We start from the raw sequence: 25,282 nt of genomic DNA on the forward strand, positions 1-25,282 counted from the left end.
GCTGCATGTTAAACAGAACATGATTTTATTCCAAGAATTTTAATAAAATTAAGTGTGCTGTAGGTTTACTTGACCCTGAATCAGCAGCGAAAGACTGATAATAACCACACTGATTTTATGTGCCACAATTAACTTCTTATCACATTCTGAGGATTTACTTACAACCCACGTGTTTAAACAGGAAGAATTGATTTCTGTGTGCCTTTCTATGTGGACTTAAATTTTGCACAGCTGCTGCAAAATAAAGGTGCTAAAGGTCCCCTTTATGCTGAGTTATGCTTTTGTGCTTCCTGTACCTAGCAGTACCTGTTCTGTTTCCTTTCAGTAATTAGCACATGCCACACTTCATCACAGCTACTGGTGTGACATTGTACTCAGTCACAGTGTGAGCCTTTCAGCTTTTCCCCAAACAGAGAAGTAATAATACACATTATTTGCAGACAGAAATTTACCTTATCTGGGATGGAGGGGGCATGAAAGGACTGATACTGCTAATGCAAAACACCTTTTGGTAACAGCTCATGACAACCAGAAATGCTACTTCCCCTTTCCTATGAGTTACACAGCCATTCATGTACAATACAGGGGTGGTTCTTTTATATTGACCAGGCTGCAATTTTCTGTGACTTTCCATATGCTCTGCTTACCACTGAAAGATTCTGCAGCAGGTTTTTCTATTGTTTCTTCAGCCTAAATTATATTAGGCTGGAAGCATCATTATTTCCTGTGCAGGCACTCTGCAGAAGTAGAGAGGTCCTGACTGTTTCCATTATTTTATTTACCCTGGGAACCAAACAACTAACCTAGGTACAGTGACACATCATGATGACAATATTCTCTTCTGGTTGCTCCAACAGAAGAATTGATTCATGCTCTCAAAAACAGAAGAAAAAATTTAATAAAAGGAATTAGTGAGAGTATAAGCGCCAAAAATCTTTTGCATATAAACAAGTTTATAGTGCCTCAAAATTGGTTTGCTTTTATTTACCTTTTTAAATTTACATTTAATATGGAAGCTCTCTTACAGAGATGGTAGTCATTTTCAAAAGAATATATGGAAAAAGTAGTGCCAATCTTAAATCATTTTATGTTGATACCCATCTTAGAAATACAGCAGACTAAGAACTGATCCAGTCACAGAAACAAACTATCTGCAGAGGTATAATTTTTGGTTGATGGTAGATTTTCAGAGCAGTTTCAGAACAATCCAATTCTTATCTTCATAGTATGGAATTGGTGTCAACAGGGTCATGGTGGCAAGTACTTCGGTACAGGTTTACCTCAGCCTCTCACGATTCATTCAAGTGTAACTTGCCCATATCGAAGCTTGAATAATCATGGGTTTGCACCACTTCATAGCGAACCAGCTGCCCCAACACAAGTTCAGATATTTGTGTCTGCTGCCCTCACACTTCCAGCTTCAGTGTAGACATGAGAGGCGTGAGTTGACGGGAGTGCTTAAATCCTCGGTTCAGATGGGGGCAGCTTTATCTTACCACCGTTCTAGAGACATGATCACCGACTCTAGGTGCAAAACATGTGACCTTAACAGAAAACAAAACAGCGCCGAGTTTCGCAGCTGATAAGGAAACACGACAGCTCTGCTCCTGTCAGGTGTTGACTGCTCGGAAATCAGTGTGAGGGTAGAACAGGGTGTGCACAGCTCCACCCCCAAAAGGGCGCACTTTGAGACGACGGTGAAGAGAATGGAAAGATAAAAATACAAATCGCAACTACCACTCTAGAGCTTCCACTTTTGGCATTACAGAACACAATACCAGAGTTCCACAGAGCTAGGGACACACCTGGACGCGATACCTCCACACGTTCCGCAGCCCACACTTCCACACCCACTGAATTCTGGTTTTCCCCAACACGAGCGCAGCCCGCCCACCCTCCTGCTCCCCCCGGGCACGGCCAGGGCCGCCCGCCGGCCCCGGCAGTAACGCGGGACGGGCTGCAGCGCCCGGCGGCCACAAAGTGGCTCCCGCCGAGCCCGGGGCTCCTTGAAACGAGCGCTCTCAGCCACAGCCCCGTTTCCCTCCGCTCCGGGGGCTCCTCGGAACCAGTTCCCGAGCCACAGCCCCGCTCCCAGGGCGCCTCCGCGGCTGAGCCAAGCGAGCACCGCCACCCAGCCCGCCACAGGCGCTGAGGCGATTCAAAATGGCGCTCGGCGGCGGCCGCCCCTCGCCCCCCTGCGCGCAGGCGTTCCCTTTCCCGGCGGGCGGGGCTTCCCCGGCGAGCCGGGCAGGGGGAGCGGAGGCGGGGCGGGAGGAGTCCGGGCTGCGGGGGTTGGAGCATCGCCGGAGGAGCCCGGCACCTGTCCCGCAGCCAGGTGTGCGCCGCCGCCACCGCCATGGGAGGCCCCGCGCCACGCCGAGGGGGTGGCCGGCGAGGGGCGGCTGCTCCGCCTCAGCCGCGCTGAGCCCGGCGCTGCTCCGCGGGGACCGGAGAGCAGCGACATGGAGTGCCCGCCGCAGCCTCCGGCCGCCTCCTAGTCCCGCAGCAGCGGCTGTGGGGCGCGTCGGGCATGGCCCAGCGTGACGAGAGCGACGGAGGGCAGCGCTACCCCGGTGAGGCGTCCGGGCTCCTCGGGGCTGTTCCTGCTCGGGCGGCGGCGCAGCCCCGCCGTGCTGGGGGTGCTGGCGGTACCTGTTGGTGTGAGGGGCAGAGCCCGGGGCCGAGCGGGGCGGGCGGGAGGGAGCAGCCTCAGCACCGAGGGGCCGCGCTGGCTGCCGGGCTGACTTACCCGGCCGTGCCCACGTAAAAAAGTTAAGAGGAGCAGGTGGGCTGAACCCTCGGAGTGTTCACCGAGTGGGTTGAAGACCGCAGAGAAGAGTGAAACGCTGCTTCCTCAAGGCTTTGGTTGTGGCTTTTTTTTTTTTTTTTTTCTTTCGGTTGTTTCAGTTTCTTTGGGTTGTTTTGTAAGCCAAGGCCGCTAGCTCGGAGCCTTCGTACAGCGAGTCGGGTTCAGCCCGTGAGAAGGAAGCAACTTTCATCTCGCTGCCTCTCTTCTAGTCGAGGTCTCCCAGGCAATTCCCAAAGACCAAACAAAACTACATCTCACAGCAGCTGAAGTTCTCTTGACGTTGCTGCAAATTTAATGTGATTCACAGAGTTTTCAGTAATAATGGTGTGGGGAGGGTAAAAGCCCTGTAAAGCGCTTCTGGAGCAGAGGCTTTAGCAGAGCACTGTAACTTGTTTGTATTGCTTGCCTGACGGAGCAAAAACAGTCGGAAAGCGGTGAATGGCTTACTTATGATTATTCTCCGAGCACTCCGCTCAGAAGCCAGCTTTGTAAAGCTCACACTTCTAAAAGGTCACCACTGAGAGTTAGATAATAGTCATCTTAATTAAAACAAAACAAAAAACATCCCCACTAGTTTATTTTCTTTTTGCCAGCAAAGTTTCGGCAGTACTTACATAGGTAACCTTAATTACTGTATCCCATGTTTAGTTAAAGGGCAGACTTTTTCTAGTTTCAGGAGTTCTTCACTTCTGGCAATGCTGTGGCTGTTAGAACGTGCACACAAATGGAACAAAGAAATCTTTAATAAACAAAACTGAGTTTGATGCTCTTGTGCACCAAGGTCACTCAATAACAGCAATATATTTCTTGATACATGCAACAAAAATAATATCAAAAGTATGGAGAATATAAGCCATTAATTAAAAAAAAATCTTTAAGAAGAAAAAAAATTGCAACTTTGTAATTGAAGAAATTCCTTGTTCTTAAAAGTTTGAGAAAAACTCCTAGCAGAAGTAAGTGTTGAAGAGGTAATGTGTGATGTTAACTCTTTGAGAACTGAGCTGTGTATGGAATCATTCCTCTTCTCATTCCTGCGAGGCAAGCAAAGAGAAAGCCTTTTTTTGCAAATTATTGTCTTACCCTTGTTGCTTGCCTGAACTGCATCATAAGTCCTAGCAAACTTGGAATAACAGGCCTTGAGTTTGCATCTTTCTGATTTTGTTTTACTCTAATGGTTTGGCATTGCTGTTATATTTAACTTTTATATCAAAGTGGTTTAAAAAGCCATTTTATTGTGGATTTTAGAAATTATAATCAAATATGACTTGTTCCCTCTGTATGGTTGAGTGATATGCAAAGCCAAAATGTGTTTTAAAGCCTCTGGTTATTGTCAGAACATGCCTTCTTGCATGCTGTGATCAGAATCTGGGGAATGTGAGGCCGTACAGACAGCCCTACTGAGACAGATGGAAACTCCACCTGTCAGAAAAAAATGTACCTAGGGGAGGGTCTGAAAGCAGAATTAATGTGTGTTGATGTTTTCTTGAAGTTCTGATACTCGCAGTTTAGAGCCTTTCTAAGTTTTTCTTTGCTTAGGAATCATCAGTGATTTTGTATTCCCAAGCTTAGATGTAAATTTCTTGCATCCACAGTGTTCTGTGACAAAGAGTTGCACAGGTTAACTGCCCTTTGTGTGAATAGTTGTGTCCCGATGTTAACTTTGAACCTGGCTACAAAAGTGTCTTTATCATGTGCTCCTTAGCACTTAAGTTGGAAGTGTTAATGAGTAAATAGCATCTACCTGCTCTCTCATTGCCACTTGTGACCTTGGCTGTATTTTATTAATTCCCTTTTCCTTGTTATTTCCTGTGGGATGTTCCCTCTTATGAGATCATGTTCTCTATAAGACATAGGATGTTAAGACTTTACAAATATTGATTTTATTTCAATCTAATATATTTAAATAAACAATGGGGATTATGAATCTTGTGCAGACCAAATTGCATACTATTTCTCAGTAGTTTATGGTACTCAGATGATAATGTTTCAACATTGTTATCTTAATAAATGCTTTATGGAAAGAAGTTAGCATTGGGAGTACACGACAGAATATTTGACAGAAATTGTCAGATTTTGCACTTACCAATGAGGCAGCTAAAACAGAGTATAAATATCACTCCATCCTTAAAAACAATCCTACAACAGCTTAACTCAAAATGAATCAAGGAGTTCTCCTGTGTGTTTTTGAGAGCTGACTGCATCTCAAGTTTTCATTTAAAGCCCTTGATGGGTACACTTCAAAGCCTCCCACAGTTTTGCTGAACTGTGTAAAACCTTTGTAACTTGTTATTGCATAATTTGCTCCAGCAAGCTGTAGTGTTGTATGCTTCTGCATTTCTTGCTTGCCCGTTTAAAGGATCTCTTCCTGTTAAATTTATTGCTTGAAAAAATACCAAGTCAAGTTAAAATAAAATTCTACACTGAGTACAGAAGCTATTTTCACTTTTTTTCTTTGTAATTCTTTTGTTTACAGTATTTGGCCTCTTGAGCTGCTGTAGTTACTGCCTCTGCCAAGGTCACTTGAATGCTTACCATTTGTAAGCTTGGTTGAGAAGAGCAGTGCAATTAAGCTAAGGACTGGCTGCTGCTTGGGAAAATCATTGAGCAGAAGTAAAGGCAGTCATGGGAGGAATTCATTATGGGAACATGCTTGTACTGTTTACCCAAACATCATCAAAGCTGTTCCTGACAGATTACATTTGTGTTTTGTTTCCTGGATTGCACTTTCTAGATTCATTCAAAAGTTTGAATTCTTGTAAGTCAAACCTCTTGGTTACCCTGTTCTGAAGTGTGTATGTGTATATGCTTTAGAGTAACAAAAGGGGCTGGGGTGGGCTGTGGGTTTGAAGAGCAATGTGAAGTATATGAAGAAATAAAGGTGAGCACAAGGAGAAGAACAAAGTCAGACTTATGTTAGAAAAATAAGTGAATTCAAGTAAGAAGGTCTGAGAACAGGAGATTCCAGTATATACAACAGTAATTATATCTGATGCTCCGTGTTCTGTCTTATTTGTACACTTGAACTATCACTGTTGACTCCTGGAGTATAGTTTGCTGCCTGCATTCAAGAATTGCTGTTTAGGGTTTGTTTTTTGCTGGCCCTTGCAACTTTAATTTAGTGAATAAAGAATTTAGAATGTACACAGTTGGTATGCCAGCTATTTCAAAACATACTTTAATTGCAGGGGATGTAAACTTTTCAAACCATGGTAATATGAAAAAGTTGCTATAGCAACTCTTTGAGTTCTTCACACATCTTCACAAGCTTTTTAGTCAAAACAATACACTTGAAACCTTGCTTAGGCAGAGGATTAGGCAATTGATGCTTTGATTGATTTGGATGGGTAGCATATAGTTGGCTGTTAAAAAGTTCTGAAGAAGTCTAAAAGATGAAATATCCAGGGTTGTCTGTCCTCGACTTTTGCCTGTACTTAGGAGTGGATTGAACTGCTAGCAAATATTGTTTGGGTAGTAAGTTAAAGATTTAGTGTAGCATACGAAGTACAGGTGGATTCCTGAACTTTCCACATGACTGAAAACTTACGGGAAAAAATTCTGTTTGGACCAGTGTGATATGTTTGAAATGAGTTTTCTCTCACTCATTGCCTGTTGGTATCACAATGGCAAACTGTATTGATGTCCTCAGATCTAAGGATGGACTGTGTGTCAAACCCTGGTGTTTGGCAGGGCTCAGGTGACATTAACCAGGGGGTTAGAAGTGCTGTGAGATAGCAGTTTTCACTGACATTAGAGCCTGAGAACTTTGGGTTTTCTTTTGGGGTACATGTGTATTTGTTTTTTAAAAATAGAATGTGGGGAGGACCTTCTAGAGAACAACCAGGACCTTTAATTGAGTGCTCTACTTGAGAGAGAATAGGAGACCAGGCTTCAGGAGCTGAAGAAAAATCTGTCTAGAAAGCAGTCTGTTTGCAAGATGGAATGAGTGTTCTTCACTCATTCACACTTATCCCAGAGTGTTTCAGACAGAAGAAATTGAAGCAATATGTGCATATTTGTTCTGCCAACTGCTGCAGAGTAATTGCATTGCAAACTTCAGAAGAGCTGTAGACAATTTACTACTCATATGGAAAAAGATCTGTGTAATATATGGTGTTATATAGCTCATATAGTGTTTAAAGGGTCAGTAGCAGTTCTGGAAGCCAGGGCAGTATTCCTGTTGGTGTCCCAGGTGTATAAAAGTTGCCGTTAAGTTCGGTGCCTCCAACCTGTAGCTCCTTTTTGACAGCCCTTGCTTTGCAGGTCATTCAGATTCAGACTGGAATTGGGGCACTGACTGGATTAACTGACCTGCTGGCAGGCCCTGGGGAGACAGCATGGATGGAGGATCAGAGTCCCTGAGTGCAGTAAATTCAGTGTATTTGCAAATCTTATTGCTACTAAATGTGCACTGATGAAGTGCATTGTGCATATTGTCAAAACATTGACTCTGTGGATAGTTTTATAGCTGTTCAGAGTTTGCATCTCTTCCTTAATGCAACAGTAATACATTATGCATTCTCTTCTGTGACAATTTTATTATCAGTTTTATAGTTTCCAAAAGAATGCTGAGAAATTCTGTTTAAATGAACAATTATGAATCTGGTCTAAGTGTATGGAAACAAGTTTTGTAGCTCTCCGACATCAGCAAATATGAATTTATGACTGTATAAAAATAAATCTCATATATTTGCCTCAGTATTGACAGGGAACATTAAAATACTGCAGGTTTTATAGTATGTAATTTTACTCCCAGGAGATGTGTAAGGAGCAAACATGAGCACACAAACTGCTTATGAAAAGCTTTTCATGCTTCACATTTGCTAGAAGCCTAATTTAAGTTGCCATTGTCCTGGTTGTTCATGCTGGGGGAAGGGATAATAATCATGTGCAAGAGAAGACAAATAATTTTTAATTAAAAGCCTAAATTAGGACAGGACTGAGTGCATTAAAAAAACAAACCAAGAAACAACCATGAAAAAAAACCAACCCTACAAAACAGTCGAGAACAATCCACAACCTTCCTGCAAACTCCTAATCTTTTCTTTCTTTTTAACCAGTTACCAGCTGGGCCAAGACAACTGATGCAAATATATCCAACTCTTTAAATGGTTTGACCTTCATGGGAATTGTGGATGCAAGAGTGGGCAGCAGTATCCAGGGCCTTCAAAACTTGAACTCTGGGACCCCGAGAGAGCTCTCATTGCCTGAGTATGGACCTGGCCTCCTCTCCACTGCTTTAGAAGATTGTCATAGCCTTAAATCAGTGGATTCTGGTATTCCAACTCTAGAAATAGGAAATCCAGAGCCTGTTCACTGCAGTGTGTTGAATGTGAAGAGAAAGCAGTCAGAACCCGAGCTGGTGCCTGACAGGGCTTTCCAGAGCACGTGCACGCTGCCGCCGTACGTGCCTCCGCATGCGCTGGCTGCCGAGCACGAGCACGCCGTGCGCAAATCCTCCACCTTCCCCAGGACTGGCTATGACACTGTCAAACTCTACAGCCCAACCTCAAAAACGCTCAATCGAAGCGATGACATCTCTGTTTGTAGTGTGTCTAGTCTTAGCACGGAACTGTCAACAACTTTATCAGTTAGCAATGAAGACATTTTGGACTTTGTGGTCACAAGCAGTTCAAGTGCAATTGTCAATCTGGAGACTGACGAGGCGCACTTTTCAGATGTTACCCTGAATTCCTCTAGAGACAGCACTGACCAGAACCAGCAGCAGTATTGTCATGGGACAGACGTGGACAGTAAACGGAAAATACTGGGACCTTTTACAAACTTCTTTGCCAGGTAATGTTTCCATAAAATATATTTTAATGGATTATGGAAGATCTTAGGAGAAAGGTCCTCTTTGTTGTTGTACTTTGAAAAATATAATACCTTGGTGTTTTAATTGAGATCAGTATTAACATATATTTTCTGTTTTGAGTAAATAGGCAAATATTGCTGCGGTCCAAGGCTCTGCATCCTACTCTGTTATGTTCATGATGTATGGAAGCATCTTAAATCTTGGAACATTCCTTCTATGTTACAGTAAAAGGATTTCTGAACAAGGTCTTTTTTCTTCTGAACAGTGGCTTCTCCAGTGATATCTTTTGTGATATCTTGTGATTTTGGCCAAGGTCTTTAATCTTGTGTCACATAAATAGATAAATATAGGTAGAATCCATACCTGTATTAAAGAACTTTGACATCTGAAAATTCATAAGTAGTTTAGTAGTGATGGAATATTTTATTGATCATTCTAAGGGTATGAAGCTTAAAATATAAATACTTTACAAACACTTGGTAGGACTACTCTGGTCTTTCCAAATCTCAGTTACTGCTTTTTTAATACCTTTTCCCTTAATTTTTGTGTGGAATAAAAACCTCTGACATTGTGTCACCCATTTGTTGAAATGATGGCATTGACTACCCAAAGCAGTTTCTAATTGTGGCCTTTGTATGAATTAAATGCAGATACCCCAGGGAAGTGGGGAATAAGGAAGAGGACTAAGCTACTTTGGGGAGTTGAGCTGTTTGCTAGTGGGTTCTTTTTTTAAAGTTATGTAAGGCGCTCATAATGTTTCTTATTTTTAAGTTATATCATCTGAAGTTTGATATATTTAAAATAAATTGTTCTAGAAAGAAATTTTAGACATCAAGCGGAGTTGGCTGTAAATAACCTGTTTTGCACATGGCTTCAGCTAGTATCTCTTTCCTCATGCAATTTTTCTCTTGCATGAGATAAGTAGGCTAATAAAATACATCAAGAATTGGCAGAAAACATTCTTTGAAAGGCTGCCTTATTTGCAAAGCTTAAGAAAATCAGTTTGTTTAGACCTAAGTTGACTGAAGCCTTTGTTGATTTTTATTCTTAGGTTAAAGTACTGTGCAGCAGAACTCCAGTCATCAGTCATGTTTGAGGTGCTGATGCTTTTGTGGACCCTTGTCTGTTTGTTGCCATGGAACCAGACTTAATTCTGAAGCAGGAGGCTTCTCAGCACTTCAAAGCATAAACTTTTGTTACCCGTTCTGGTAGCACAACTGCCAACTGAAACAAATGCTGTCCTTCAGCCTGGCAGGGAGCAGAGTGGAACAGGCACATTTAGACCCCACTCAGAGTAGGATGTTTAACCACTTCTCAGCTTTTCTTATCCAACACAGCAAAGCCATGTGTCCAAATTCTGTTCTAGTGTAGTCTGTGGTGGTTTTACCAGTGTTGCAGAAACTGTAGTACTCACTAGACTGAGCTTTTTCACCTGAATCTTTGCAGGTACATTGAATGCCAGGAAACAAAGGCTGTCATTACTGCCTTTTAAATGGGGAGCAGATAATCTTGGTCACTGGGTGATGTCATTGTAAGAATATGAGGATTAAGTTCAAACTAGATGATCGGCTTTGAAGTTCCAGGTGCTCAGTCTGTAACCTGACCTTGAATATCCTCCTCTTTGGCATCCACTTCCTGCACTGTTTTGGAAACAAGAGCTGCCCACTGTCTGTCTGTACTTGCACACCACACCCCCATATTTTATGCACCATCTCATGTCATGAGACCTGGTGGTGAGTTTCACAGGTATTGAACATGCAGGGAGCCTCAGAGGTTGTTCTGTGCCACAGGGAGTACTATTTATATTTATACTGTCAGCATTGTAAGGGTTCAAAACATGCCCTTGCTAGTTTATGTTGGTGTTTGTAATCTGCCATCCCTGGGTTTGAAAACTCCCTGTTCCCTGGAGTTTCTTGGATTCCCAGGACTTATACGAGTACTGAAGTAAATGAACCTGGGTCTTCCAGTGTTTTGTTTGAAAGTATCTGCTTTCTAGAGGCCTTCCTACTCAGCTCCCCTGTGCTCTGTACCAGGGTTTGTGTGCAGTGTGAGATGAAGAGGAGGCATTTTGAACAGTATTGTTAAAGACCAGCTTGCTGAGAGGGAGCTTCCTAAAGCAGTTTGTTCCAAGTGCTGCAGTGGTGGGTGTAAACAAAGTCCCAGAAAGGAGTGTGTTCTTAGCCCTGCACTCTGCTGAAAGTTGTGCTTCAGTCTCAGGTTGAGTGCATAAACTTCACTTCAGAAAACCAAGCATGAACCATGGCAGGAGAAAGCCAAATTGTCTTGGCTTTGACCAGTGGCTGGCATACATGTGTACAACATGGAATAATGAGACCTGAGTACTTTGTACACTGCCTTGCAGCAGCCTCATGGTCCTGGGGTAAGGCTGCAGTGCAGAGACTCAGCCTTAATCTGCAGGTTTAGCTCTTTGAGGGCTTCTCTGGGTAATAGGGTACACCTTTGAGCCATTGAGAGCAAAGATGAGTCAGCTTAATGTTTTGCACAGGTTGTTGATATTTGGTAAAAGGGAGAAACCTTGCTTCTTGAAATGGCACCTCTGCTTGTATTGAACCCCATCTGGCCTCTGAGAATGTGCTAATTTCTCTGATCTTATCAGAGTAAACTTGGCCTTGACATGTCAGTTTTGTGGCTGCCTGTAGAGATAATACTGACAATAATTAGATGCCTCCAGTGCTTGGTCACATGTGCTTAAGCTACTTATGTATCAGCTAGGGGGTAAGTCTTTCTCAATACCAAGAAAATGCTTAGAGAAGTAGTTGGTTTAGAATATAAAGTAATTTTTGGCACTCTGTACATTCACTTTTCCTTTTGAGACTGTATGCATGTGTGCATGTGCACTGTGCACAAGGTTGCATATTCTGTGTCAGTTCTGTAGTGTGTTCTGAAGTTTTGGTTTGAGACTGCATTTACAAAATGAGTTGTAGAAGAGATCAAGGAAGAAGGAAGCACTGTTGGCTTACTTCCTTCAGTTCTGGCACCTTCAAGATCACTCGGGAATGGAGTGCTCCTGCCCTGCCTCTTTGAGCACTGTGGTGAAGAAAGTTTCCTGGCCTGCTTCTCTGGCTCAGTTTGTGTCTCCAGCAGTTTGAGTATCCATAAGGCCTAGTGGTTTCCTCAGGCTGCTGGGTGCATCTTTGGGTGTGGCCAGGAAGATCAAAAGTGAGAAGGAGGTCGCTTTCTTGCTTACACACAGCTTTCCTCTTGGAAGAGCTTAAGGCACCACAGGTACAGTGCTTTCATTAGGCTCAAGGTTGGCATATGAAAATGAATTACTGCTTCTGAAAGAAGCTGTAATGCTGACTGTTGACAAAAAAACCTGACATGTTGGTTGTTTTCAAGTGTCACTTGTATCAGCTTTAAAAGCCAGAGGTCTTTTATGTAATCCTGAGTTGGAATTAATTTCATTCATTTGAATATATGCAGGAACTTGGGTTTAAAACCAGTGTGAGCAAATAACTGGGTGGGAGACTAAAAGAGTCTGGCTTGTCTGCTCCTTTGCCTTATTGACCCAGAGTAGTGTGGATTAATGAGTTTTACCTTTGGACTTCTGAACAGTACTGCTGAAACTTTTTAAATGTGTGGATCTTAAACAGCTTTGCTGAATCAGGACTGTAGTGATCTTACTGCAGAAGTTGCCCTTTCCATTTATAATTTTCAATTATCATTTTGGAGACTGAGAATGAGGATTTTTGTGCTTACATGGAGAGTGACCATAAAGGGGTCACTCTATGTACAGCTAAATAATAAGCCATGCAGTTTGTTTCATTTTAATGGATTACAAGCAGTCTAAGTCTTTACTTAGTCCACTGCCATGGATATTGTGTGTTTTCCCAAGAATCTGGATCTTCTTTCTTTTCAGGCTACTCCTAGAAGTTTTTAATCCTAGTGTTCTAAGTATTTGGATGTCAGGAAGCCTCTAAGGAGCATAGGGACTACTCATGAAATAAAGGGCTTTATGAAGAATGTTACATTTTACTATTTGCAAAGAATCTCTGCATTTCTGGAAGAAAGCTTCTGGAGCAAGATTGGCATCCTATACCATATGTAGAAGCATGTACCTGTGACCTTGCTTGTAATCTGAGAAGAAAAAAGTCTTAAATTTCAAAATAGTAGCTGCTGCTTTCAGTAACTGCTTTAAGTCTGAAATCATATGAATTTAATATGTTTACATCACATATGTACACCCATGTTTTGAGATTACTGGTCACACATAATTTGGAGTTCTGAACTTAGAAATTAGGTCCATCAATGGCAAAAGTCAGTCATCTGTGTTAATGGATAGGACCCTTTCATAATGCAGTTTGTTGCTTTTAATAGAGGACAGCTTATTGTACTTCTATAATTTTGGTATTAAAAGAAAGGTAGAATGACAAGGAGCACTGTAGTGCTGATTTCCCACTTTCATGTCTCCAAAAATGGGAATTCACTGACCATAGGAGGGAAGAAAAATTGTGAAAATAATTGCAGTTTACTAATCTGAGATATTAGTTATGATGCTGTCCTCTCTTCTATGGAAGTTTCTGTTCAATGAAGCCTCTTAGAGTATTGGCTGTTCAGGAGGAGACCAGCTGAGAGCAGCCTGAAGCGTGTAGGCAGAGGAACAGAAAGAGCTGGATGCACTGTGGGGGCAGATAGAAGTCACTGCTTCTAACCACAAATGAGCAAAGCCAACCTGAGCTCCAGGTGCAGTTGTCCAGAAGCTGATGGGAAGGACTCCAGAAAGCCAGCCTGTGATGGAGGGAGCTGCAGGGCCACCCAGCCCAGGCTGCTGCCCTGCCCTGCTCTGGGCTGGGCTCCCAAGTGCTGCAGTTGCCCCACAGGGTTCACTGCCCTTGTGGAGGGAAGGGAATAACTGAGTGGCAGTTTTGTCCTTCCCTGCTGCTTTCCCCGGGTGCATTTCTAGCAAATTGTTGCCAATAGCAGGCGGCTAAAAGGGCTGGGAAGAGAGGAGGGCAAACAAGCTCATGCTGCAGTGGTGTGGGAAGCAGCATGGGCACTGAGGATCTGTTTAACACAGGATGCTGGCAGCAGTCTTTCAGCAGCCTGTGAGGCATTCAGGTGTGCTCATCTGAAAGGGGCTTCAGTCTTCAAAGTGTGGTTTTGGATAGTTCTTCTTTGAAAGCCACTCTCTCTACTGGAACTGACAGACTGAAAGTCCTCTCTCCACCTGTATTTACTACCACAGCTCTGAAATCATTTCTTCTGTGGAACAGAAGAAATCAGCAGAATTTTCTGAAATAAACATTCTCTCTCAAAGCAAATCTTCCACAGGTGGAAGGTTGGAATTCTACAAAGCCTTTGCTTTTGATAAAAGTTGAAATTGTATGATACAGTTTTCAGAATTCCTGTCTTATTCAGAGAATGAAGTTTTGAACTTTGTCATGTGGCCTGTTCTCCACTAGGTGTTGAACTGAAACTGTCTAAATTAATTGCAATCCTTATTTTCCCTTTTTGTGTGGGATAATGTAACTCTTTACAATTACAGTTCTTTTAGTTCTACCTTAAACTTTTCACTAAATTTTGACATGTGGCTCTTTAGTATAGAGTAGTAGATTAATATTTTAGTTTTGCTGTTGAGTAACTAGAAACAGTTTTACACAAACAAGACTTTAAACAAAGAGGCTTGTTGAACTTATTTGTTCATTATAGAAACTAAATGAAAATCTGCTCAGTGACAGTTTGATTTTTGGAGTTTTTTTTAGTAACTGTACAAAACTATGCAGTAAGTGAGGATTTAGTGTGGTCTAGTTATTGCTTCAAAGCAGGTTGACACGTGCATGTTTCTTTTCTAGTGGCTGGTGGGAAGCATTACAGAAGTCTGATACTGGCTGGTGAATGAAATTTGTAACATGGATGGGTGTTGAATGTTGCTTGCAGCATTGAGCTGTAATGCTTCCCCCACCCTCCCTTCCCTTGTGGGGGCACAGGTCCTGGCAGCAAACCTGCTCCAGCATGGGCTCCTCATTCCAAGGGGCCACAGGTGCTGCCAGGAGCCTGCTCCAGTTCTCCCAGGGTCAGTGTCCTTGAGGCACGTCCACCTTCTCCACTGTGGGGTCCTCCATGGGCTGCAGGTGGATCTCTGCTCCATCCTGGGGCTCCGTGGGCTGCAGGTGGATCTCTGCTCCATCCTGGGGCTCCGTGGGCTGCAGGTGGATCTCTGCTCCATCCTGGACCTCCATGGGCTGCAGGTGGATCTCTGCTCCATCCTGGGGCTCCATGGGCTGCAGGTGGATCTCTGCTCCATCCTGGGGCTCCGTGGGCTGCAGGTGGATCTCTGCTCCATCCTGGGGCTCCATGGGCTGCAGGTGGATCTCTGCTCCATCCTGGGGCTCCATGGGCTGCAGGTGGATCTCTGCTCCATCCTGGGGCTCCATGGGCTGCAGGTGGATCTCTGCTCCATCCTGGACCTCCATGGGCTGCAGGTGGATCTCTGCTCCATCCTGGGGCTCCATGGGCTGCAGGACACAGCTGCCTCACCATGGGCTGCACTGGGGGCTGCAGAGGAACCTCTGCTCTGGCACTTGGAGCACCTCCTGCCCCTCCTTCTGCACTGACCTTGGTCTCTGCAGGGCTGTTCCTCTCACATGGTCTCACTCCTCTCTTTTGGCTGCTGCTGCTGTTGTGCAGCAGATTTTTTCCTCTCTGAACTGCTATTCCATGGAAGCTACCATTGTCCCTATTGGACTCAGCCTTGGCCAATGGCAGGTTTGTCCTGGAGCCAGCTGGCATTGGCTCTGTTGGACATGGGGGGAAGCCTCTGAGTGCTTTTCACAGCAGCCACTTCTGTAGTCCCCCACTCCCAAAACTTTGCCATGCAAACCCAGTACAGCCCTGCACACGCTTGCTTTTGAATAGAAAGAGTGAGAACTACAAAAGTTTCTCACAGATGTGCATGAGACTTCAGGAGCTAATTCAGATTAATGAAGTTAAGCTCTAGTTTCATTCTGATTCACTGTTTCTATGAAGGTTTAGTAAATGGGTGGGTTAGATGGTCTTTGTATCTTTGTTTAATTTGCAGGAGCTTTACTGGTGTTTTCCTTTGTTAAAAGGAGCTGTGAGAAGTAGATGACATGAGGAATGGAGAACATCAGCACAATTACTGCTTTGTGATGCTCTATCTCTCTCTCCATCTGATCAAAGTACTGTTTAATATTCAGCTGACTTTTTCTTTCCTGAAAAATACAGTGAGCAAGATGAAATTAGATGGAATAAATACAATTTTTGCTCCTTGATGTTTTGATTTATACAGTATCCCTTTCTGTGTTACATAATCTGGAAGAGTTGGAGTCAATATTAACTTTGGTTTTAAACACATTTAAAAAGGCTCAAACAAGAAACAGTCTGTTGAAGTTTTCATCCTTACATAGAATTTTATTAACAGAAGTGGTACATGGAAACCATAAATTTTCTGAATCCATTCCTTTTTTGTGTTAAGTCTCTTTTTAGTCATTAAATGCCTCCAAAGTTCTCCAGGCATATCTTAAGAATAATAATGAAAAAAAACCCTTCAGTAAGTATTAGGGTCATTTATCCTTTGGAGTTGACAGAATAAACACAAGAACTTGGCAGCAGTTGGCGGTAGGACAAAGAACAGGACTCCCCTTGGTGAGCAGGAGCCTTTTGTGAGTGTGGAATCCAGAGCAGCTCAGCTCAGGGAGGGTTTCTGGAGCTGTTCCTAAGCCCCTGCTCGGTGCAGGGCCGGCTTCAGCACCAGACCATGTTCTTTGGGACCCCGAGCAGCTGTGAGTGCATCCCAGCTTGGAGCTAACCTCCCTGCACTGCACAGTTCAGCATTCATATTCTGCCACTGTGATTGTTTTTCCTCCCCTTTTATCCATTTGAAACATGCCTTACAGCAGCTTGGGGTTTTTTCCTCATTGGGGTTTTTCCCTCATTGCATCTCTGAGGACGGTCATCCAGGCTAAATGAAAACACCTTTGTCAGCATCCCTGCTTGTGTGGTGTGGGCCTCAGCACCCAGCCATCACAGTGTTAATCCACTGGACTTTCTCCAGTTTTTGATTCTTTTTTGTAGTGCAGGAGCCCCACACCAGATACAGATATGGTCTTGTAGGTATCAGGCAGAGCTTTTATTCACTTTTTCCTTTTGATCTTAATGCAGACAGGTCCATATTTAATTTCTCTTGCTGCAAGGTCTTAGAGTTTACTTTGGTTCAGCTTTTTGCTTAGGATGACATTTCATGTGTTCTGTTTTTTTTATTTGTGTGGTAATAGTGCTTCAAATCAATGAAGAAATCTACTTTCAAATTTTAGGAATAGAATTTCAATTACTCTGGTAATATGAGAATAACTGGGAATTTGGCCAGCTAGAAAAGGATCATTAATTTTAGCTGGTTGATGCTAATATATTAGTTTGAAGCTGGACCTGAGTGTTGATTTTTTGTGACAGTCCTTACTTGCTGAAACTCCAATTTCTGAGAATTCTTCAGCATTTGCATGGTAGACCAGCACTGTGCATTTTCCATGTGCAAAATAGTTCTTGGCTTGCTGCAGCCAGTTCTAAAGCTGAACTCACCAGGTTACTGCCTGATTTATCTTTGCATGTCTTGGATACTTCAGAGCAGTCAGCAGCTGAAGTAACAGCTTTGTTCCCCTGTAAAATGAGGGGAACCTGTAAGAAGAAAGATACATGCAGAATACTGTAGTTTTGATAAATAGTTTATTAAATCCTGCTCTTTCCCCCAGAAATCTAGAGAAATTTCCAAGTTACCCTATTGCAAGCTATCAGGTATCCTATAGTGCTAATTTATATTGTATTACTGCTTCTCTCAACTGTGGAGGTCTTTTTTTCCCAGACCTGCAAGTATCTGTTACACTGTGAACTGTTATTGTTTTTGATTCTTACTGAACGTACTGGAATGTTAGTGATTGGAAAACTTTGTTTAGAAAATGTGGTAGGAATTTATCAAACATAGTTCTGTGATTAGTTACCTCTTTCATAGGCAGGTCAGCTTGTAGGCTGTCTGGCTTTATTTCTGTTGGTTTGTTTATCCATAAACCAAGCATTATTCTTCCTTTACTCTGACCTTTGGCAATCTGGAAGGGAAAAACTTCTGCAAACCCTGCTTTTGTATGTAATTTTGGAATCTTATTCAAAGCAAAACTTCTGACTTGTTTATGGAGGTTCTTGACTGTAGCCAAAGTACTTGAACTTTTTTGATGGTGTTCTGTCTGTTGGTTGTGTTGATGTGTAGGTTGACTGAGAGGTGATCTGGGTTTTGTTAGAACTGCATCTAGTGAATTATTTCTAGAAACCAGCATTACTGGGTCATGGCTACCAATTGTTGCTTTTCCCTTTGGAGGATGTAGATTTAGGGCACTTCAGGAGACTTTGGTGGGTCTCCTGACAACTGTGCCTTCTCAAGTCCATCAGTTCTCCAGTCATCGTGATTTATGTGTCAGTCTTGTTCCTCCACTAGTCAGGTAACAAAAATTCCTTTGATAGAATATGTTGCTGATTTTTCAGGATTTATTTTCTCTGGAAATTCTTTAAGTGAGCAAATTAGGAACATCTAGAGATGAGACTCTTTCTTCTATTTATTGGTAAGTTACAAAAGTTATGATTAGTACAGAACAGAAAGGGTCATTGGCAGATGAAAAGAAAATAATGTTGTTGTTTGGAATGTTTCCTAGTTAGTGTTAATTAAATTAATACCACATCAGGTAAGATGGCTGGACATTTTTGCTGACAATGCAGCAAATATTTAATAAAGTTTATCTAACTGTAGTTTTTGCTTAGTAGGTGCTGTATGTTATTTAAAATGTCTTGTTTCAATGTAGCTTTCTGGATGCCTTGTTGAGTAATGTCTGTGGAGACATGTCTTACAGTGCCTGTGTGCTCAGTGTGGGTTTACCAGATATGATTCACATCTGCTTACTTATCTAAATATACATGGACCTTAGCCTCAGCCTGGCTAAATTCATTGAGGGGTTCAAGACCTTGGTGCTCTCTCCTTGTGTAGTTCAGAGTTATCAGGGGAGTTTCAGGGTCTTCTTTCAGAAGCAGCTGAAATGAAGTTTGACTTGCCTCTGTTTCTTTCTTGCTTCTTAAGAACACATGCCAGCCTGATACCCATTTGAAAAATTGTCTTTCAAGATAAAATTGTTCTACAAAACTGAACCTTTTGAACTTTCTCCACTGTCCTTATTTTACATCTGTTGTGCTCATGTGACTGCTAAGTCCTTCCAGTAGTTAATTTGCATGACTATTCCACTTGTTTTATCTCCTGAAAATAACCTTAATTGAAAGACAATTAAAATTTGGAGCATGCATCTTGAGAGCTGGAGATGTGTGTATTTTTAAAACATGTAACAAAAATTTACTTGGTTTTGCAAATCAGTGTTGGTTAAATGCAGATAAGAAATTGCATCAGTTTGCATGAGTGAGTCACTTTCTAGACAATTTTCATACATGTTTCTGTATAGCAACCATCTTTTTAAGAGTAAGGAACCCATTTACTTGGAAGTGCAATCTCTATGCTAGGTCAATGTAAGTCTATCACAGAGCAGCATTTGCCATCTCACTTTTCTATTGCTTGCAGTTGTGATTCTGTGCTGCATGCCAGTAGTTCAAGTACTGCAGAACTTCATCTAAGGACCCCTGGCAAAACAGTCACATCAGTAAAACTGAAATTCAGATTTTCTGAATAACCCAAATGCTCTGGTTGTAAAAACTCCTAAATCCTAAGCTCCTCTACCCTTTTGTTTCAGTAATCTGGTCATCTTGGGCTATCTGGTAAAAAGATACTGTGTGTTGCCTGAAGTCCAGAGGGGTGTGTGTGTGCCTGCCTTGGTCAGCTCCACCCTCTGACAGCCCCTGTGGGAGCCCATCCTTTTTTCCTGTTGTTTCAGTGACATGTGCCAGAGAAACAGTTCCTTGACTCTGGTGGTACCAAACTTCAGAGATATCTGAATGGCCTCAGTGTTGGGCCTTCCTGGCTTGAGAAGACTTTGAGACTTTTCAGGAAGGAACTTTGCAGTGACTTCAAGATTTGGAGTAAATTGGCAACAGAAGCCATGGCAGCACTGTCTCTGCTGCTTTAGTGGATAGGTTTGAGTACTGAACAGGGGGGATGTGGTAGAAAGGAATAACCTCTTGGGAGGTGACTTCACAGAAGTGACTGACCTTGCATGGAACAAAGCACAGCTGAAATGTGGAAAAAATGAATAACTGAGTGCTTGTGGAGCTGCTGCTCTCAACTCCTCATGCAGCAGTAATTGCTGGCAGTTGTGTTGCAGTCCTCCTGTCTTTTTGGAAAGAAAATTGGACAGAACTACATAAACTGTGGTGATGCTGGGTTTTTTTAAAAGCAAAAGCTTGAAAATGCTCCAACAGATGCAGTATCAATAGGTTTGACTTGATTACTTGTTATTGATGTTGTTCTAATATCTTTAGAAACACATTTTTAAAATTTGATTGAGGCTTCAGCCTGATCATGATAGCATACAAAGCTACATAAAGAGTGGCAATATACACATGTGAAGTACATTTATTAACAGCTGTTTTGTGCATTTATTTGAGCAGTGCTTAGAGAACGAAAATGGAATTGTTTCTTAAGTTTTATTAAAAAATAAGGTTTTCCTGACACTGCTAAACTTGCTTCTTGGTGTTAACTTCCTCTTTTTCCCCACAGAAAAGGCAGCTGGGCAGATAAGTATAGAGTGATGATGCAATATCTGTATGCTCAAGCAAAAGATTGTTCCATCTCTGTCCTGTACCACAGGATGTTCTTTGTATGTAAAAATTAACTCTGGAGTTAGAATTAAATTTCATCAGGTAGGTAATCCCTCTCCACAGCTCAATTAAAATAACAAGGTTAAACAGCTGTTTGGTGCAAAATACTGTTTGTAGGGGACTGTGAAATAGCAGTTTTCTAACTGAAATTTGATCTCAATTTAACTTCTGTACTTGGCTTTTCTAAAATAAGCAGCTACAAATACTTAGTGTAAAATAGTGGGCACATACAACAGAAATGCAGATGTAATCCATGACACTGTGATGACTCCACACTAATGAGGCTGCAGGCATCATGTCAGATGGTCTTGTTAATATCCCTATTGTAAATCATCATGATGTGTTCTGATAGATTTGAAGAGGACAGTGAAACTGAACTAATGATGAGCATATAATCTTTTCTTTCAAGTCATGTCAAGCACTTTTTTACAATCAGGACCTCCAATTTATTTTTGTTATCTTAAAACACTTGTAATGAAGCTTTGACATTTTTTACCCTAGAATTTCTGGGCTCATCTTCCGAGTAAAGATCTGTTTGTTTAGGGTTTTGTTTTTTCAAAAAGAGAAGCTTTGCTTCTTGTTAACATGCATTTTCTGTTAGTAAGCTCTTAAGTTACCTTTAGTGTGGAATATTTTGAAGTGAATTTGCTCAGAACTGAAATGGCTTAATGCTTTTCTTAAAAAATCCGAGGGAGCTGTGTAAAAATAGAAGAAAAAGAATTCCTTTTGTTGCTGTAGCAGCAGAAAAATGAAAGGTTTTGCTATGAGTTGTTTGCTCTGACATATATATGGCAGAAACTTCCTCCTAAGGCAGTTGCATATTTTAAGGGTTTACTTTCAGTTCAGGAATCTCAAGTAGTGACTTTATCAGGACCTGATTTATTGCAAAGCTCTGTAGAAATTGAACGAGAGAGCACTCCATAGTTCCTTTTTGGTTGGTTGGTTTGTTTTTTGTGGGGTTTTTTGGCTTTTTTTGTTTTTTGTGGGGTTTTTTGTGTTTGTTTGTTTGGTGGGTTTTTTTTTTGTTGGGTGGGTTGTTTTGGGGTTTTTTTTGGGTTTATTTTTTCCTTTTTCTCAGAATAGGTGCAAATTAGGTGGCATCTCTTCTGCTCCTTCCATGCCATTCTGTCATATATTACCTTTGCTGTGTTTCAGTGTGGGGCAGATCAGGGTTTAATGCTGTGTGTCCTCAGTCAAAGCAAGAACACATTGTAGTTTGCTCTTCTACACATGGTTTACTGATTTGTGGCTGCTGATTATGTTAAGCCTTCAGGGGATTTTAAGACTTTCTGGAGTTTGTAAAGAGTGTGGACACCAACCAAACACTGGGATTTAGGCCCAGACACAGGGTGGGGGAAAAGGACAGTACAGAATGAAATTTGTATATTGACCATGCCTGCTGCTTTCAGTTCAATATATATATATATATTAAATTAAAAGTGAACTGTAAGTCCCTGACATAGTACAAAGGGAGGAAGAGATGCCTGGTGCCCTAGAATGTAGGGACAGAGAAGAGTGAGCTGAACAAGTGCTGTGCCATCTGCTAGATAAGCTGTAGAACAGATTATTTATTGTGACGCTGCTGCTAAAGGGAAAGTAGATAGGATTGTGGAATTGAGTTGAGAGGAAGTGTGTGAGATTGGCTTTTCAGATTTGGTTCATTTTTATGCAGGCACTTGCAGCAGAGAGCTGTTAGAATTTATCATTCCAATTCATCTTTACTTTGCTCTGAGGGTAAAGACCTACTGCTGTTCTTAAAATCCCTCAGAGGAGACTGAAGGAGTTGTTGCTTGTATATACACTTGTGCTAGGAACCTCTAATGTGGATAGAGACAGAGAGAAAATTGCCTTTAATTTTTGTGTTATTGCAGTGCTAATGAAGTGTGATGAAAGCCTTTTACTTGCGAAAGGATTTGAATGTGCACAGAGCTGTCACAGAGATGTGCCTCCTTACAGGGCTCTTCCAGTGGCCCTGATGCTAAAAGTTCTTGTTTTCTCTGAAGATGGTTTGGAGTCTGGATTTTGCTTGCTTCTGCAGTAATAACAACGTGAAAAAAAACCTTTTGCAAGAACAGCCAGTCTTGCATTGTATATCCTATTCACATGCAGTAGATTTTGTTATGATATTTTTGCCATGCTTTCCTTTTTATTCTTAGATACATTTTAGAACTTGCTTGATGCATCCTCTCAGGCTTTAGTTACCTTACAATCTCTGCCTAAGTGAAAGGGTTTGGAGAGGTACAGTTACTGCTTAGCTTTGGCATCAGATGTAATTGACTTGCATGGTTCCTGTACATAAACACTTTGTCTTTATCTTTTAATATGATAATCTGTTCTTGGTTTGAATTTCAAGGTAACTGTACCCTTGTGATACAGAAGCACGTGATAATTTGTGTAAATATATGCATACTTAAGGATGGCAGTGCATACTATTAACCTTATAATATATTTCAGGACACTTTGATGTTATAACTTTAATTGTTTTTCACATATGAAACATATCTCTTGTATTCCAGCAATGTTATCTCTGTTGGTACAGCTATGGTATTTTTCATGGCAACTGATACAAAGTGACCAGGAAAAACAACTTTTTAGTACCTAAATTGTTCCTATTGCAGACATGTATTCAGCTCTTCTAGAATGTGAAACTCAAAATAGTTTTATTTCCCAAACAATCACACTTTTTATGTAAGAAACAGTGTGTACTGCATGGACCAACACACAGGGCATTAAGGTGGTAACTGTAAGGAAAAGCAGTAATGTCAGAATGGAAGCATCTGTGATTTGAAGGTGCTGCAGCTGCCTGCTGATTGCAGTAGGAAAAATGCTTTTATCTCAGTGGATTTATTTTTTCTTTTGATGAGGGAGCAAAAAGCAATAATCAGTTTCCAGAAAAATCTGCCTTGAGGTGAGTAAATAACAGAACTAACCTGGACATATTTGAATATGTGATAAACTGGCAGTAGGATAAAAGAAAATTGGTTACTTTAATAATGCAGGCATGCCACGGAGTAGAATATCTGTTCTTGGAGGAGCTGAGTGCTATCAAAATCATGAAGATTGGTCTGTGCTATGTGTCCAGTTTTGGAAAAGTAGCTGTTGTGTGAAGATGCAAGTCTGGCAAATCTCTTTATGATTAAAAACTAACAATGTCAATAAAACTAATCTAATTTTCAGTGGCTTTGTGTCTAGCTTTATAACTGTTCCTACAGTGTTTAAGCTAAATATTGGACATTTCAGAGAGACTTCAGAATTAATGTGTTTTGATAGCTGCTTTTAAGCTTATTTAGAAAAATAATCTTTTGTGAAAGCAGATCAAATACAGCAAAAGGGTACCATGTCTCCAAGGTTTTTGTGGTTTTTGGTAGTAATGTGTTGTAACAGGTGGGTAAAGAATGTTTGTGCAGCAAGAGGTTCTTAGTTGTTTTTAAAGAGTGAGGCTGAATGATCTCCAGGAATGCTAAAGAAAGGTGTCCACTTTTAGACAGTTGGAAAATGAACTTTTTTTATCTACTAAAAGTTATAATTTAACAAATTCCATTGCCTGGTATAATACAGTGATAATACTGCATGATGTTCCTTTTGAAGCTGGGAAACAGTGTGTGTCAGCACAACCACAAGAGAAGTTGGAATATATATATCATTAGGATACATAAGGTTAGCAAGTGTTTATCCTTCTTTTTATTGTAATTAATCAACCCTTTTTCTTAATAAAACTTTTTTTTTTTTAGGAATTTGTTTACCAGAAAGCAGAGTGCAAGATTTGAAAAACAAAATGATGTGCGATGGAAGCTGTTTGGAAAAGTACCTCTTGGAGAAAACTTACAGAAAGACCCAAAGAAAATACAAAAGGTATTTGTTAAATTCTGTGTTAGGATTAGTGGTCAATGAAGAAGCCAGTTAAGTTTATGATCTGTAAACAGGACTGTGCAGCCTGTTTGTTGGAGTTGCACACAATTTCAGTACCAGAAAAGGCTCTTTGTTGAAATTTTACTTCTGTTACAACAGTGCTGTTCAGAAGAATGTGTTCTACTTGGTCATTACACTGACTACATGAGGCATGAAGAGCCTCCCTTAGTGTGTCATAAGAGAATAAAAAACCTAAGTGAAAGTCACTTTTTTCCAGCATTGTTGAAAGCAACATTTCAGAGAACTGGTTCTACTAGAGATGAACCCAAGCTCTTGGCTAGTGAATCAAATGATTTATCTTTCCAATGGGGAAAACCTTGTGAAATCCAGCTATGTGGTCAGTAGCTCATGAGCTGCTCTTTCAGTAACAGGAAAACAGCTTCTTTCAGTCTGACTTGATCTGGGATTTTTGGATTGCATGTAGCCTTTTTGTTTGGAGCTTTTTCTGTATTTCAGTTGTCACTTCCTTGTTCAAATGACTGTGGGAATAGTAATGTTTGCATGGAAAGAGACCATGTAGTGAAACTTTAAAACCAGCTACTGTGTGTGAAATGCAAATGCTGATTTGAAGGATTGTGCTGCTTAATTCAGGGTAAAGTATTCTGGAAATCCACATGTCATGTGACTGTTCTTAGCTGTAGTTAGGCTGTTAAGATGAAATTGAGGTGGCTTTTTGAACTTGTCACTGTACTCAACCATTCAGGCTTTATCTACAGGTTGTCTTGACACAATTAGTGGCTCTGAAGTGTCCACCAAAGATTTTTGATGACAAAATTGAAGAGGCTTAATAAGTGCAGTACCCTGACATTTATCAGTATATTTTACTGTAGTGCATGTTCTTTATTAAGTGGGTAAATAATTTATTGACAATTTGTGGTTGTTGCTGGTACTGTGAATGTTTTTCTTTTGCATCCAAACTATCTTACCTTACAGCTTTGAATGACTGTATGTATTTGTTACAAAACAGTCACTATAAA

General features: G+C 41.3%; 1 protein-coding gene across 1 annotated transcript in view; it reads left to right on the forward strand.

Moving 5' to 3' along the window:
* Positions 1-2,466: 2,466 nt before the first annotated feature.
* TBC1D14 (TBC1 domain family member 14) overlaps positions 2,467-25,282 on the forward strand; it is a 64,589-nt gene continuing 41,773 nt past the window's right edge. Inside the window, exons 1-3 of the mRNA XM_066548653.1 lie at positions 2,467-2,573; positions 7,867-8,602; positions 24,128-24,248. Coding sequence (XP_066404750.1) covers positions 2,531-2,573; positions 7,867-8,602; positions 24,128-24,248 — 900 coding nt within the window. The 5' untranslated portion in view covers positions 2,467-2,530. The remainder of the gene's footprint in view (positions 2,574-7,866; positions 8,603-24,127; positions 24,249-25,282) is intronic.

This window comes from Molothrus aeneus, chromosome 4 (genome assembly GCF_037042795.1).
Source record: "Molothrus aeneus isolate 106 chromosome 4, BPBGC_Maene_1.0, whole genome shotgun sequence".
Taxonomy (NCBI): Eukaryota; Metazoa; Chordata; class Aves; order Passeriformes; family Icteridae; genus Molothrus; species Molothrus aeneus.